The sequence below is a fragment of the Gopherus evgoodei genome, chromosome 2 (genome assembly GCF_007399415.2).
Source record: "Gopherus evgoodei ecotype Sinaloan lineage chromosome 2, rGopEvg1_v1.p, whole genome shotgun sequence".
In the NCBI taxonomy this organism is placed as follows: domain Eukaryota; kingdom Metazoa; phylum Chordata; order Testudines; family Testudinidae; genus Gopherus; species Gopherus evgoodei.
In genome coordinates, this window is record NC_044323.1 from 188,251,864 (window position 1) to 188,267,966 (window position 16,103).

Genomic DNA, 16,103 nt, shown 5'->3' on the forward strand with positions numbered 1-16,103 from the left:
GTTCCTTCCCCCAGGCTGGCAGCGGGCTGAGACCCCAGCTGGCAGGAGCTGGCAGTGGAAACCCCAGAGCGGCGGTGGGCTGACCCGCTCAGCCCACCACCGGTCTGGGGTTCCAGCTGCTGGTCCCTTGCCAGCTGGGGTCCCCGCTGCAGCCCCAGTCACCTTGCTTCCGGTTGGAGTTCCAGTGCAGGCCCCCTGCCAGACAGGATACAGCTTCAGGTCCTGCTCAGCCCTACTAGCCGCCAGCTCCACTCACCTCAGTTGCCAATCTGGGGTTCCAGCTGATTAACAGCTGATCACTCAGAAGCCTGTGTGCAGCTCAAAGTATCCAAATACGTGCCACCAGACATTGGAAAACTCAGCAAGGAAAAGCAAGGGCAAGGATCACACTAAACTAATAAGATCTGCATTTTAATTTTATTTTAAATAAAGCTTCCGAAACCTTCTTTACTTTACATATAACAGTAGTTTGGTTATATATTATAGACTTATAGAGAGACCTTCTAAAAAACGTTAAAATGTATTATTGGCACGCGAAGCCTTAAATTAGAATGAATAAATGAAGACTCGGCACACCACTGCTGAAAGGTTGCCGACCCCTGGCCTAGAAGATTCCTCCTTCACGTGGGGTAAGCAGGGTGCAGGAGCAGGAGGGAGGGGAAGACACCCTGCAATTAGGCCCCCTCTTCCCCCCTTCCTCCCCCCAGCGGCAGCTCCAGGCAGCAGTGCTCCAAGCACGTGCCTGGGGTGGCAAGCTGCAGGGGGTGCCCTGCTGGTCCCTGCGAAGGCGGCAGTGAGGCAGCCTTCAGCAGCTTGCCTGTGGGATGTCCGCTGGTTCTGTGGATTCGGCGGCAATTTGGCGGCGGGTACGCCGAAGCCGCGGGACCGGCAGATCTCCCGCAGGCGCACCACCGAAGGCTGCCTGACTGCCGTGCTTAGGGCGGCAAAAAACTAGAGCCGCCCCTGCTTCCCCCATACAGCAAGCAGGAGTCTCTGGGAGCAGCTCCAAGGCAGAGGGCAGGAGCAGCACATGGCAGTGTGGGGGAGGGACAGCTGCTGCACAGGGAACTTAGGGGAGAGGGGAGCTGATAGGAGGGCTGCTGGTCCACCCCTGGTTCCAATCACCCACCAGTTAGCCACAACAGGCTGCTCTTCCTGCAACTAGCAGTGGACAAAAGAGGCAGCTGCCAAACCACATTACAAGGGAGCATTTCACAACTTTAAACGAGCATGGTCCCTAATTGATCAGCAACTTAACATCGCAACAAGGTTAACCGGACTTTAAGTGAGGAGTTCCTGTTCTTCAGTTTCCCCACCTGTACGTGGGTATAATAAATGGTCACCTGACATAGGTCTTCTGAGACTTAATTCATTATTGTATGAAGAGCACTTTAAGATCCTTATTCAGAAGGCACTCTAGAAGCATCCCCAATATGAGCAATGGGTCAATTTCCAGCCTCATTTACACCTCTGAGAATATGGAGTATCTCATGAAGTCATTAGAGCGACTCCAGACTTCCATCTGCATAACTGAGAACACAATATGGACCTATATGTCAAAGCAAGTATTAGCACACAAAGCTTGCACAGAGCACCACACTTTACACACATGTACGTGAACTCTAAGTTCCAACACCTCAATGATGTTACGTTATTAGGCAATTTTATAACAATTGATTTCATATCAAATTTAGGGCTCGCATTAGCAGGCAAATCACCTGTTGAAGTCCGTGACAGTTCTGCCTACAAAGGGAGTGCAAGATTGGGCCCTAAACTAAAAGTTTCTAGAAAATGGAGAATTTATCATACTGAACAAGCACTCAGAATTACAGTGGCAATCTCTGCTGTTGCACAGAAACCTGGATTGGCTCCAGTTTCAGCAGGCTATGCTGGGGGGCAAATGGTAACAGTGAAAAAGCTTTACTGAAGAAGTTAATGATTCTTGCAATATTGACTCACCAGAGTGCTTTGCAGTGATGAGTCTCCTAATCCCATTCTGTCTACAGTTAGTTCTAGAGTAGAACAACAGTTGACTACATAGGGATACCAAGGACACTTGCCAACTTGTAGAATGAAAAATAATGAAATGAAAATAGTCTCTCCTCAATTATAGAAAACATTAGGGCGGGAGGGGTGTTGAGTTTCTGATAGATCATTCTGCATAACACCACGCTGCAAAGCAAATTTTGATTTGCTGCAACATGTCACTCTTGTGAAATCCATGTAAGTGTTTCTGCATCATCCTACTCCCTCAGATTCTGCAACAAACTAAACTGAGAGGAATAATTAGCCAAAGACATAGCCCTCTTTTTGAGGAGGCAAACACCACCACAAAGAATATTGTTTATTATTTGTATTACCGTAGCACCTAAGAGCTCTAGTCATGGACCAGAACCCCAGTGTACCAGGCACTGTGCAAACAGAACAAAAAGCTGGTCCTTGCTCCAAAGGATATACAAAAAGAAAAAACATCTTGAATTAAAATCATGATGTGAGGCTTGAAACACAGGAGGAGGGAAAGCAGCCCACTTACCGGAAAGTGTAATTTCCGGGAACAAGGTTAGACAAGTGCAAAACAGGTGTGTCAGCTGATGCCTTCTGTTCTCGCAAGGGACCTTTAATTTCCTCCCAGTGGTACCTCAGTATCTTAGTGTCATCTCTACTTTCTACACCAATTAAAGGAAAATACCAGAGTCCAGTATTAACACGATGAATATTAAAAACTCATATTAAGAAACTTTAATTGGTTTTCTATATTTATCTTTTTAGACATGTTCACACACACATGAATACCCAGAGCAATCTCAATTTGCTGACAGGTATTAAACCACAACATCTGACCCACAGCAGTATTTCCCTATACTTAGAATAAGATAACTCCTGGTTATGTTGAGATAAATGTTGATTTTTTTAAATGGCAACAAGTCTATAAATATGTAAGTGTATAATACAGCAATTACATTTAGGAGGGGGTATATTTAGCTTCCTTATTCCATTTTAAAAGGCAAAAAAAATCATGAAAGGATATAATATACCAAAGAGACCATTGGTAATTCCACTCCAGCACTTAGGGTAGCTATCTATTTAGACTTCAATCCTGCTTAAATTTTAAAATATGTGAGTATTTCCATTGGCTTGTGTTTAATGGGACTACTTGTGCATGCAAAGTTAAGCAAGTATGGAAGTGTTTGCATGATTGGGGCCCACGGGTTGATGATTAAATAACACCAATAAAAACAGAAAGAATGGCTCAAATGATGATGAAGAAGAGTGACATTCAACACAAAGCAGAAGGAGCAACGGCAAGCTTTCTGAAGGCTCCTGCTGAACTCAACATTGGAGCTGTGAAGAATAAGAGCAGCTAGAAAAGAGGTTGTAGAAGAGGTCTCAGTATCCCCTATGTTACATGTTGAGATTTCCATACTGGCCCTGAACAGATTGGCATGACAGATGACAATGGGATTGTGAACTGGAGGAAGGACAGTCTATGAGATTAGTATGTCGGTGGGTCCAATGGCCCCCAACACACTGCTCAAGTGGAGAAGCAGCTGAGGGGGCTGCACCAGAGCCCTGCACCCTGACCCCAAATTGGAGGATGCATTTCATCTTCCCAGCCTCCCCATGCAATTTGATTACGTGAAATCTGATTGCCTGAGCTTTCCATGGGTGAAGAAAGTAGAAGGAAAGAAAAAGGGTGAGAGCTCAAGAGTGGATTATTCCATAACGAACTTCATTCAGCCTCACATCTTATACATGTTCAGCCTGATTATCTCCTGCCATGAACCATGTTTAGTCATATATGCCCTCATTCAGCAAGGTACTTAAACACATGCCTAACTTTAACCACAAGTAGTTCCATCGACTTCAGTGGGACCACTCACATGCTTGAAATTGGGCATGTCTTAAGGACCTAGGTGGATCAGAAGCTTATCCTTGTGCAAAGTGATTGTAAAACACCACCACCAGTAAGAGTGAATGACTGCTGATTTCATAGCATTCCCCACTCACATTCCCAGGCATAAATAACTGCAAAGTAGTGGAGAATTAAGGCCAAAGTCTATGCCCATGTTGCTTTCCACTTGAAAATCGATCTAGAGAGAGAAGCTTTGATATTTTAAAAAATAAAGGTAAACAAAAACTAGAACAGAAACAACGGGGCTCAAATTTCCTGACAAATATCATAACCAAGTGTCACTTCATCAGCAGAACAGAGATATAGGATGTAATGTTATAAACATATAATACCGAGGCTCCTATATATGATATGTTGGAGATGGTGGTAATAAATTAAATTTACCATCCATAAGAAACAACATTACAATTCTATATAAGGATCATAGCAAAAAACCAAAGAGTTGCCCAGTACATACGACTGCCATCAATGAAGGTAGAAGTTGTAGGCAAAGACACCTCCTGTGCGTTGGGGGAAGCAACTGCCACGGGTGGTTGGTTTACTCTGGCTGCTGTGTGAAAAAGAGGAACAGAAAACTATGTTTAAAGAAGACCTGTGCATAGAACTCTATTCTGTTGAGATTGCTATCTGTCAAGTCTATAGGCAAATCAATATCCAACCAGTGAGCAGGAAGATTAATGCTTAGGCAGTGGGAAAGTAATGGAGGTTTTGTGTGAAATCAGATAGAAACTTTGCACTTAACAATATATTATTTTCTATGGTGAGAAGTTAAAATGCACTTAAAATGGTGTTTTCTTAAAGAACTATGAGATAGATAATTAAACAGGAAAAAGTCGCTCAGCTTTGCTCAATCTATGGTCTACCACCACCAGAAAATTGATTTCCTGCAAATTTTGAGAGTCGCAATGCAGTCTGCTGGATACATGAAGTAATTCATGCAGTTTTGGAGCCATATTGCAGGTCTGTAAAACAACAGTCCCTCTAACCTTAATTTTAGGATCCAGACTGCAAGTGATTAGGGAGAAAGAACAATATGCTCATATACCACTACTGGTCCAGACCCTTAGCCAGGCCAAGTCCCCTTTGTGCCACTCTAACAACACAAAGTGGATTTAAGGCCACCCCATTGGAGTATCGAGGAATTCCCTTGATGTAGGGGAATGCCCTAGTGACATAAAGCTAGCACAGGCAGAATATCTAGAATACCTGCTGTACCTTCTGCGGCACTGTAGGGCAGGGCAGGGCAGGGGAAAGGATGCTAGGTCAGAGTGCACTGTGCTCCCGCAGTCCTACACTGGAGACTGTTCCAAATGGCCTAAGTTAGATCAGTGCTGTGGCTGCTTTAACTTGTGGAAGGGGCCAGTTCAGCCCCCAACAGTTCATTATTGGGTGGGTGAGTGGGTGGAAGTGGGGTCTATAGGGAGACAGACAGGTGAAATAAAGCCCCTCTCCATAGGTGCACGGAGCTCTGGAACAGCTTGGGATTCTGCACACTGCACTTAATTCAATTTAGAAAAAAAGTTCCCTGAAGAAATGTGTGGGACTGTATACAAATGTGCGTGTGTGGGGGGGGGGGAACGGCTAGTTATTCTTTTAACTCACTAACGAAGCTTTAAAAAGGTGATAAACGAGCTCTTGTGTTGAAAAATTTAGTCACTATTCCGGCAAACTGATTTACCTGGTTTGACAGTGACATTTACAAATCCTTCTCCAAATGCGTTTTCACCAGAAACAGTCACTTTGAAGGCATAGAAGCCTACTGACAGCTGAAGCATAGAAAAGAGAGTGTTTCCAGTTATAGGCAGGAATTTCACAGAGATCATCTGAACATTTAAAGATTTGCCCGTCAGACTGTAAACAAGCGACTTGAAATCCAGGCCTCTATCTATAAAGGCATGCACAAAGTGTGCTGGTCATTGCCCAGCGGTGGGAACTGAGAAGGAGCCACTTAAGACACATTTACTTTGCCCTAAAAAGGAGTTCTCAACCAGGGGTCCGAGGCCCCCTGGCGGGCCACAAGCAGATTTCAAGGGGTCCACCATGCAGCGCCAGCATTAGACTCTCTGGGATCCAGGGCAGAAAGCTGAAGCCCTGCCATCTGGAGGTGAGGCCAAAGCCTGAATAATTTAGCTTCATGGGGCCCCTGGTGGTGTGGGCTCCAGGGCAGTTGCCCCACTCGCTATTTCCTAATGCTGACCCTGACTTTGATATGCAAAAAGCCACTTGTTGTGGCACAGGTGGGCAGTGGTGTTTTTAATAGTATGTTGGGGAGGGCCTCAGAAAGAAAAAGGTTGAGAACCCCTGCCCTAAAAGATCATCAGACTCCTCTGAAAAACTTTATATGCCTAGTGAAGACTCTGACAAGGACAAAGAAAACAAGGGAACCTTGACAGTCGGTAAAATAAGAATAAACTTCTCTGTGATGCATAACTTATAAATTACAAAGACAGGAGGGTCCCATTTCACTCTAACACTATAGCTCACCAACTTTTTCTTTCTGTTGAGGAACATTAGGGCAGATCCTCAGCTAATGTAAACTGAACATGTAACAGCTCCACGGTCTTCAGTAGAGCTCTGCTGATTTACATTAGCTGAGGGTGTAGCTTTTTGGATAGCAGTTAGAATTGATTTATAAGCCAACAGTGCTAAAGCCAATCTGACAACATGCTGAGGGAAGCATAACTGAAGTACTCATACCAAATCAAAGATGCCTCCAATGCAGACTGAAAAAAAAAATCTCATGCAGCGGTTATGAGAGTGAAAACAATGAGGAGTCCTTGTGGCATCTTAGAGACTAACAAATTTATTTGGGCATAAGCTTTCATGGGCTAGAACCCACTTCATCAGATGCACGGAGTGGAAAATACAGGAGCAGGTATAAATACATAAGAAGATGTGAGTTGCCTTACCAAGTGTGAGGTCAGTCTAACGAGATAATTCAATTAACAGCAGGATAGCAAGGGAGGAAAAATAACTTTTTAAGTGGTAACGAGAGTAGCCCATTTCAGACAGTTGACAAGAAGGTATGAGTAATAGTAGGGGGAAATTAGTATTGGGGAAACTAGGTTTAGGTTTTGTAATGACTCAGTCTCGCTTACTTGAGAGAGTTTCAGTGTCCGTGTATGCTTCCGCTCCATTTCAACCTCATAGTCTGCAGGGTGACTGATCAAGCTCCACTCATAGCTGTAGGCTCTTTCTGAGAGTGAAAAATCGTACAGTATTTATTAGCCTTGCCTTCAATATAAACAACTATACAGACACATGGGGAAACAATGAAATGAGGTTGAATGTCTACAATGCAAAATAATATAGTCAGAAACAATGACTTAATAAAAACGTCAGACCGACTATACTGGGTCAGACCAGTGGTCTACTTAGCTCAGTATTCTGTCTTCAGACCACGGCTGATGCCAGATGCTTCAGAGACAGTGAACAGAACAGGGCAATTATCCAGAGATCCATCCACTGTCATCCAGTCCCAGCTTCTGGCACTCACAGGCACAGGGACACCCAGAGCACGCGGTTGCGTCCCTGACCATCTTAGCTAATAGCCATTGATTGACCTATCCCCCATGAACTTATCTAATTCTTTTCTGAACTCAGTTATACTTTTGGACTTCACAACATCCCCTGGCAACGAGTTTCACAGCTTGACTGCATGTTTTGTGAAGAAGTACTTCCTTTTGTTTTAAATCTACTGCATACTAACTTCACTGGGTGACCCCTGATTCTTGTGCTTTGTGAAGGGGTAAAAAACACTTTCCTATTCACTTTCTTCACGCCCTTCATGATTTTATAGACCTCCCCCATATCCCCCATTAGTCATCTTTTTCTAAGCTAAACAGTCACAGTCTTTTTTAAATCTCTCCTCATACGGAAACTGTTCCGTATCCCTGATGAGTTTTGTTGCCCTTTTCTGTACTTTTTCCAATTCTAACATCTCTTTTTTGAAATGGGATGACCAGAACTGCACTCAGTATTCAAGATGTGGACATGCCATGAATTTATAGTGTGGCATTGTGATATTTTCTGCCTTATTATCTATCCCTTTCCTAATGGTTCCCAACATTGTTAGCTTTTTTGATTCCTGCTGCACATTCAGCAAATGATTTTAGAGTTCCATAACAACTCCAAGATGTGTTTCTTGAATGGCAATAGCTAATTTAGATCCCATCATTTTGCATGGATAGTTAGGATTATGTTTTCCAATATGAATTACTTTGCATTTATCAACACTGGGCAAGAAAATGGCAGATGAAATTCAATCATCCAGTTTTGTGAGAGCCCTTTGCAATTCTTCAATCAGCTTTGGGCTAAACTACCCTTGGTAATTTGTATCATCTGCAAATTTTGACACCTCACCTCACCCCCTTTTTCCAGATCATTTCTGAATATGCTGAACAGCATGGGTACCAGCTCAAATCCTTCTGGGACCCCACTATTTACCTCTCTCCCCTGTGAAAACTTCTGATGTTAGAGTCTGATCTGAATCATTGCTCCATACAGTATGTGTCAAGCTGCTTCAACATGCTGTAACTCCTCACTTCGGCGGTGGGTCCCAGGGCGGAAGGACCCCCCGCCGCTGAATTGCAGCCAAAGACCTGGAGTGGAAGAAGCTCCTGGGGCCCAGGCCCCGCAAGAGTTTTCTGGGGCCCCTGGAGCAAGTGAAGGACCCCACTTCAGGGGCCCCAAAAAGCTCTCATGGGGACCTGGGGCAAATTGCCACACTTCCCCCCCACCCCCCGCCCCAGGCGTCTCTGCCTCACTGTCACTGATACCAGCTCCTGAACTGTCCTGGTGCTAAACATTCATGCACAAAGAATTCATTCTTTGCACCAGGAGCCAATAGCATTAAGAAAAGCTCATCTCAATGTTCTCAGCCTAAATTTGTTTCCAGCAGATAATGTGAGTGGACACATTAGTCCAGATCCTCCCTGGTGTAAATCGGTGTAGCTCCAGAGGAGGAGATGGTTAATTAATTTGCATGCTCAACATAAAAACCACACTCACTAATCACAGAATCATCGACTTTAAGGTCAGAAGGGACCATTATGATCATCTAGTCTGACCTCCTGCACAATGCAGGCCACAGAATCTCACCCACCCACTCCTGTAACAAACCCCTAACCTATATCTGAGCCACTGAAGTCCTCAAATTGTGGTTTAAACACTTCAAGGTGCAGAAAATCCTCCAGCAAGTAACCCATGCCCCACGCTGCAGAGGAAGGCGAAAAACCCCCAGGGTCTCTGCCAATCTACCCTGGAGGAAAATTCCTTCCTAACCCCAAATATGGCGATCAGCTAAACCCTAAGCATGTGGGCAAGACTCACCAGCCAGACACCCAGAAAAGAATTCTCTGTAGTAACTGAGATCCCACCCCATCTAACATCCCATCACAGGCCATTGGGCATCTTTACCGTTAATAGTCAAAGATCAATTAATTGCCAAAATTAGGCTATCCCATTATACCATCCCCCTCCATAAACTTATCAAGCTTAGTCTTGAAGCCAGAAATGTCTTTTGCCCCCACTGCTCCCCTTGGAAGGCTCTTCCAGAACTTCACTCCTCTAATGGTTAGAAACCTTCGTCTAATTTCAAGTCTAAACTTCCTGATTGCCAGTTTATATCCATTTGTTCTTGTGTCCACATTGGTACTGAGCTTAAATAATTCCTCTCCTCCCTGGTATTTATCCCTCTGATATATTTATAGATAGCAATCATATCTCCCCTCAGCCTTCTATTGGTTGGGCTAAACAAGCCAAGCTCTTTGAGTCTCCTTTCACAAGGCAGGTTTTCCATTCCTCCATTAATCTCTAAAACCCACTTCGAAATGCCCCTCCGCAGCTGGTGCTACAAAGAACTGTCTCTGAAGATTAAAAGGAAAAGTTCTGCCCCTTAGGTCCCCTCCTAGCTGTGGCTGTACATACAGCCTCGAAGCCAAGCTGTGTTCATGTGTCAATATTTTATGTCTCCTTGTTTGAAAACATTGTTAAATTCACCTGTTGGGGGTGGTGGCAGAACAAAGGCATTGAGTTCAGCTTCGTTTTTTGGTAGAGTCACCTGTAAATTATCTCCAGCTGACACCACGAGTTCTTTTACTGTATCTGAAGAAGATAAAAGTATTACATTTTTAAAAAACAGAATAAGGGGGGAAATGATTTGAAAAATAAATTGTAATAGGGATTGCATATTTATTGTACATCATCTGACAACTTTCTGGGGAAAGATGGGGAAGAGTTACATTTTCTTGATAAATTTGATTACAGATTAATCTTCTCTCACCAGCTTACACTTGAGAACAGCTCCCTCTGAAGCTGAAATCAGAATTAACTCATTTTTGTTTTAAAATCGATGTTGGTGATTTTTCCAGTATACCATGTATAGTCATTTTGCTCTGAACACACAAAAATCATAATTTTTCCCCCACAGTACCAACGTGTTTTTCCTTAATAAAAGTATGGAAATTTGGGACACTAAAGGGTAACAGTGGTGAATTAGAAAGGACATGTATGAGAATGTGAGCATGGCTGCATTCAATCTATATGTAGTTTTTCCTCAAGTTTCCCAGTCACTAGCTTTCCATTTCCATCTGATACCTATAGAGGGAACATACGCAGCAAACTAAGGGCCACATTTTGTCTAACCCTGTAAATGTGCACTACAGAAAGAAGAGAGTAAAGGAAGCTTCCTCCAGACTCTAAACCCTCCATACATGATGCTTCCAGAAAGCCATTGCTCATGTTTCCCAAGTACAGACCAGAAACCAAATTAGCAAATTAAGAAGCAGTCTAAATCTCAAGAGAGGCATAACCAGGCAGACTCGGAGAAGTCAGTTCCTGCAGACCAGCTAGCACCCGGAGATCAGTGCTGACTCTTTTTACAGGTAAGTGCTACTGCTGCATGCACTCTCCCTAGCATGCCCGGAGGCACTCTCTTTTTCTGCAGGATGCCTCTGATTGCATCTGCTCTGCCTCTATAGCTCTACACAGACCACCAAACCCAGCTGTGTCTGTTGTGCTTAAAGGCACAATTCAGCCCTAAATTCAATCAAATGTGTTTTTGAGTCATCAGTCAAACAGCTCTCCGTTATTCTGATAACAGGCTTCTGAATGCTTTCTAATGCTTCTTGGAAGCATTCCAAAGAAATCACATCCAATCAAGTCAGAACTAAAAAAGATTACACCAAATAAAGTAACAACACTTACTAATGCAATAGGAGCTTGCTTTTCCACCAACTGTGTACTTTTTACAGGTTGGCATGATGCCACAATTGGCATGATTAATATGTTATTCATAGCGTCACATTTTCAACGTCCATGAAAATAGCAGGAGAACATGGAACACACAGCTTGGCTAACAGGTGACAGTATGCTTTGCATCTTATTTCATGCTGCCTTCCCACTAGGAACAGTCTTCCACTTCTTGGCCACAAAGAGTCCTTCCTCTGTTCCTTCAAACCACTCTTCCATCTACAAGGTCCACAGATCCTTTAACCAATGGGATTTGTATAATAGTGCACTTTCAGGCAGGGTTCAGTTAAACAGAACTATATATACCCAGGGTTTTATAATCCTTCCCCAATACTGAGAGACAGCAGCCTGGAGCACCTTGCTACCAGAGGCTGCATTTGCTGATGCCTAAATGTCATTTGTAAATTTTGAGCAGGTATGCCCAGCAGACATCATCTGGTGCAGAAGATCTCTCAGCCCAGGAAGCTGCTACCACTCTGAGCGAGTGGGCTTTGATGCTGGTTGCTGGAGATATTCTTGTCTGAAAGGCTTGATATATGCACTATCCCAACCATCTTGAAATAGTAGATTTTGATGCTCTTTTCTTTGGATTATAGAGAACAGATCAAGCACAGAATTTGCAAAAGGCCTGTATGCAACTGATTTAGAGCTGAGGTCTCCATGAACATCCAGTGTATGCCAGAACTTCTCTCTTGTGTGGACAGGATCACAATTTCTTCAGTTCTGAAAAACTGAGTTCTATGGCAGCACTTGATTAATCTTAAAATGATGAAGTAAAGATGCAGCTCTGAGGAAACACTAGGGAGAGGGAGGTTCAGTGCTACCTGCCCCTTGACTTCTCCCAAGTCCCATTTTAAGTCCTCTTCAGCCCTCCCCGTCCCTTGGATGCTACTGAGGAGAGGCAGGAGGGAGCAGGGAAAAAGCTGCCTGGCCTGTGGTTGAAGCCACACACTTTGTGAGGTGGGGCTCATCTCATTGCTCAGGGGGCCCCTTTGTAGCTTTTTTCCCTTTGTCATGGTAGGAGGGACTGACACCTGCTTCAGGGTCCTGCATTCCTGCGTGTTTGGGTCCAGGCTGGCTACTCTTGGCTCAAAAGAGAAATTCTCCAAAAATCCCTGCCCTGATGGCTCTACTGAGGTGGGCAGGGCTCTTCTGCCAGGCACTCCCATGAGCAGAGTGGCGCAAACAGCACACATTCAGGCTTTCCCCTTCTTCCCATTCTCCTCCATGCTGAATTCAAGTTTTTCCCTCTAACAGTCGAGCAAGACACTGACTTTTGGAAATATGTTTGCACACTGACATTATCATCGTCCTCTCCATAGCAGGTAGGGAGTAAATGTACATACTGCAAACTAAGCCTGGGTTCTAACTCATGTCTGAGTCCAAGCCCCACTGCTGCCCACAAGCAAACCAATCTGACTCAGGTCAGCAAACATAGGGCACTGCTGGGGGGTGGGTCAGAGCCCAAGTACTGTTGTGGCTTGGGTCCAAGCCTGTCATTTTGCAGCATGGCATGCAGCTCAAGCCATATACCCAAGTCAAAAGGTCTGAGTAGTGCAATATGGATGTGATATCCTGGCTGTGAGACCTGGTTCCATCAACTGTAAGCCCAGGCTTACAATGCAGTGTGGACACTGAACTGTGGGCTTGGAAATACTGTCCACAAGTCTGGGTCTCCCAGGACCTGGCTCAGAGTGCAGTGTAGATATACCCAAAGTAAGAAAGTTTCATCAAACGGGGCCAGGCTTGCACTGAGACGCTAAATTAGCTTGCTCGCCTCTGGAGGCTCATTTCACAACCAGTGCTGCTCAACTGAGACCATCTTCTAAGCATTTCCATACTATCCATTGCCAAAGATAAACCAATGAACTCTGGCTTTCAGGGTTTTTCTTCATGCAACCTGTGTCACCATCTTAAAGTGCTGATAAGCTATGTTTTGGTATAAAACCTGCACTGCCCCATTGAAGTTGGTAATCAGAAATGACTGGAGCCACCAACATGGCACTCAGTGTCAGCACTGTCTGGGCATCAGAGTAGGGCTATTTGCCTTAGGAGGAGTCGACAGTTCTCATTTTATTTTTAAAAGCTCCTCCTTGAAGAAAAAAGTTACCTGCTTTGGCAGCAGCGGTGGGAGATGGGAGCTGCTGTGTGACAGTGGCCTGAGAGATGACAGAACTAGCTGGAAGTGGTGTGATCCCATCTTGTGTCAGACTCCAGGGGGCTGTTGTTGGGATTTGAGTTCTCTCTGCAATAACTTGGGTAGATTCCAGACTGTCTGAAGGAGGATTATGGGAAGGCATTAGAACCTATAAAGGAAACAGTAAGGGTACAATTATTATGAATAAATCATTTTTCCTACTCAGAAACACATTATTTATAATGCATGAACTAAGTCCAGCGATGTGTGTCATTGGGATATCCTGAACATGAAGAAAAACCATTACCAATGAAGGCCCACATTCTCCCATCATATTTTTAAGAAACTGCTTTCAACCTCAACAGGAGTTTCCACATGCAGAATACAAGGATATGGCTATTAACATATAGTTTGTCACATTCACTTGTGTCTAGTCTTAAATTAAGACTAAGCTTTTCAGGGCAGGGGGTATGTCCACTTTTGTGGATAACGATCCTTATCTACTGATAAATACCTGAACACTGACCAACCTTCCAGGGTTAAAAGCAGTGTTTCTGTAACCATGTAATATCCGTTAATACTTAACATTTATATGGTGCTTTACATATTCAAAGCACTACACAACTACTAATAAATCACCACAACACACCAAGGACATAGGAAAGTATTAGTATACCCATTACACTGACTTATTTTATTGAACAGAAGCCGGGATTTGAAATAACTTGGACAAGGCCACACACTGACACAGTGCCATGACCTGGATTAAGACGCAGGAATTTCGGAGTCCCCACCCCGTGCATACTACCCTAGACAGCTTTGCCTTAGTGCACATTAGAATGCATGTTGCTGTTAAAGGATGATGCATTTTGAAGGCAAGAAAGCCAGAATAGCTTACAGACACACTGTAACCCTGATCCACGTACACAAGTCTGAAAGTTTAAACTGGGATCCCTATACCCAACTACCAGACGCTTTACTCCTTACTGTTTGGTAGCTATCTGAGTGTCTTCCCTTGACCTAAGTCGCATTGCATTGCAATTACGCTAGCCAGGAGAAAGGCTGTTTGTTTGCAAGGAGCACACTCTTTTCTTATACTGTCATGTGACAGCAGTGGACAATGAAACACTGATTTCCTCTGGGGCTACTATACTAATCTATTTTGATTTGAAAAGGGCCTACAAAGCAGAACATTATGGTGCACACTTCACTGCTACTTCTGGGATCTTGAGGCAGCCCTACCTCTTTCCCAAGGTTGTCACTGGCTTGTACAGGTGGCTGTCTAGCTGCTTTGCTCTCAGTGGACTCCACTGGGAATGGTGTCATCTCAGCGAGAGATGGCAGCTTCTCCTTGACGTGTTCAACAGGAACAGAGTTTGAATTGGACCCACTTTTAATCACGAGATTTTCCAGCCTACTGCCTTCCCTCTGCTTTTCAGCCAAATCCTCATGGTCTTCTTCGGTATCAGCTACTGTAGAGTTGAAGCCATTTTCACTGGCCACCATCAGGCCCCAGTCCATGTAATCCGTGTTCACTTTCTGTTTGTGTTTGATGCTCAGCTGAAAGGGGTCCTGTTCCAAGTCTCTGTAGTCATCAGTGTATTCAGGTATCTCCTCAAAGCTGTGATCTTTACTCAGCAGAGACAGCTCCTTCAGGTGACTCACTTCCTCAGAGGGCTCACTCTGTAGTCCCACAGAGTGAGCCACATTTGGCAGCACCTGTCCATACCCTAGCAATGCACCTGGCCTCTGAGAAGGCCTAAGTACAAATGTAAGGTAAGACTTTACTGTTTCAATTTTCTTGGGTTCACAATTTTCTTTATGCTGGCAGTTCACAATGTAGCAGCGCCGTTCAAACATCCAGGATAAGTCACAACCCGAAAGATCGCAGCAAGCCGCTATGCAGTCTGACATCGACATGGCATGGGGAACTCTCATAATTTTAGTGGTGTCTAAATTAGGAGATATCACTGCGTCCGAGTACGTGGCTCCTTCTGTGCACTGCTCACAGAAATACCCTGAAACAACATATGCTGACATTAGGCAGAGAACTACAATCACACAGCTGTACAAGTTGCCATCATGCCTTGAGGGACTTTTCATACAAGGGCAAAAATGTAAACCATATTAAGATTAATTATAAATCCTTTTATCATGCACAAATTTCACCATTATTTTCCTTACAGGGTTTGCTAATTCTTGAAGATATGTGTGTGCATTAAGAGTAATATTTTACACTCAAGTAGCATTTCTCATCCAGTGGTCTCAAAGCTTCTTACAAAGTATCTCTTATCCCATTTTACAAATACAGATGCTGAGGCAAAGAAGTTACATGACTCACCGAACATCCTACAGCAAGCTAGTAGCAGAGCAGGGAACATAAGAACCCTGATGGCACAACATACATGTTGTGACATTAGTAGACCAAATGCCAGCTTTTGCCAAGGCTGTAGTCGTTGGCTGAGCACTGACACATTCAGAGCTGGAAACCAGACCAGCTCACATGTATGTTAATATTATTTAAGACAGGTGTTAGACTTGTAAGATGTGTTCAGTCTTAGGCGATATAAAATGCTTGTAAGTTGCTGTGTGCATTAATTTTACTTGTAATGTCTGTATCCCATGCTATAAGGTAGTATGTAACTTTTGCTTTATAACTGTAAAAATGCCTGCTCTGAACTTGTGAACCCAGGCAGGAGTAGTGGTTCACCTGCCCATCAAGGAGGATTATCAAAACTAAGTGGGCTATTGTGAAACATCACCATACAAAGACTGGGTTAATGGCCCTCTCACACCTGGGAA

General features: G+C 44.0%; 1 protein-coding gene across 4 annotated transcripts in view; it reads right to left on the minus strand.

Annotated features, from left to right (window-relative positions):
• The window catches only part of KIAA0319 (KIAA0319 ortholog), an 86,029-nt gene that overhangs the window by 37,318 nt on the left and 32,608 nt on the right, over positions 1–16,103 (minus strand). For all 4 annotated transcript variants that reach the window (XM_030552544.1, XM_030552543.1, XM_030552542.1 and 1 more), the window contains exons 3-9: positions 14,544–15,319; positions 13,275–13,470; positions 9,914–10,018; positions 7,012–7,109; positions 5,592–5,679; positions 4,371–4,463; positions 2,534–2,666 (exon numbers count right to left, since the gene is read on the minus strand). In XM_030552544.1, coding sequence (XP_030408404.1) covers positions 2,534–2,666; positions 4,371–4,463; positions 5,592–5,679; positions 7,012–7,109; positions 9,914–10,018; positions 13,275–13,470; positions 14,544–15,319 — 1,489 coding nt within the window. The remainder of the gene's footprint in view (positions 1–2,533; positions 2,667–4,370; positions 4,464–5,591; positions 5,680–7,011; positions 7,110–9,913; positions 10,019–13,274; positions 13,471–14,543; positions 15,320–16,103) is intronic.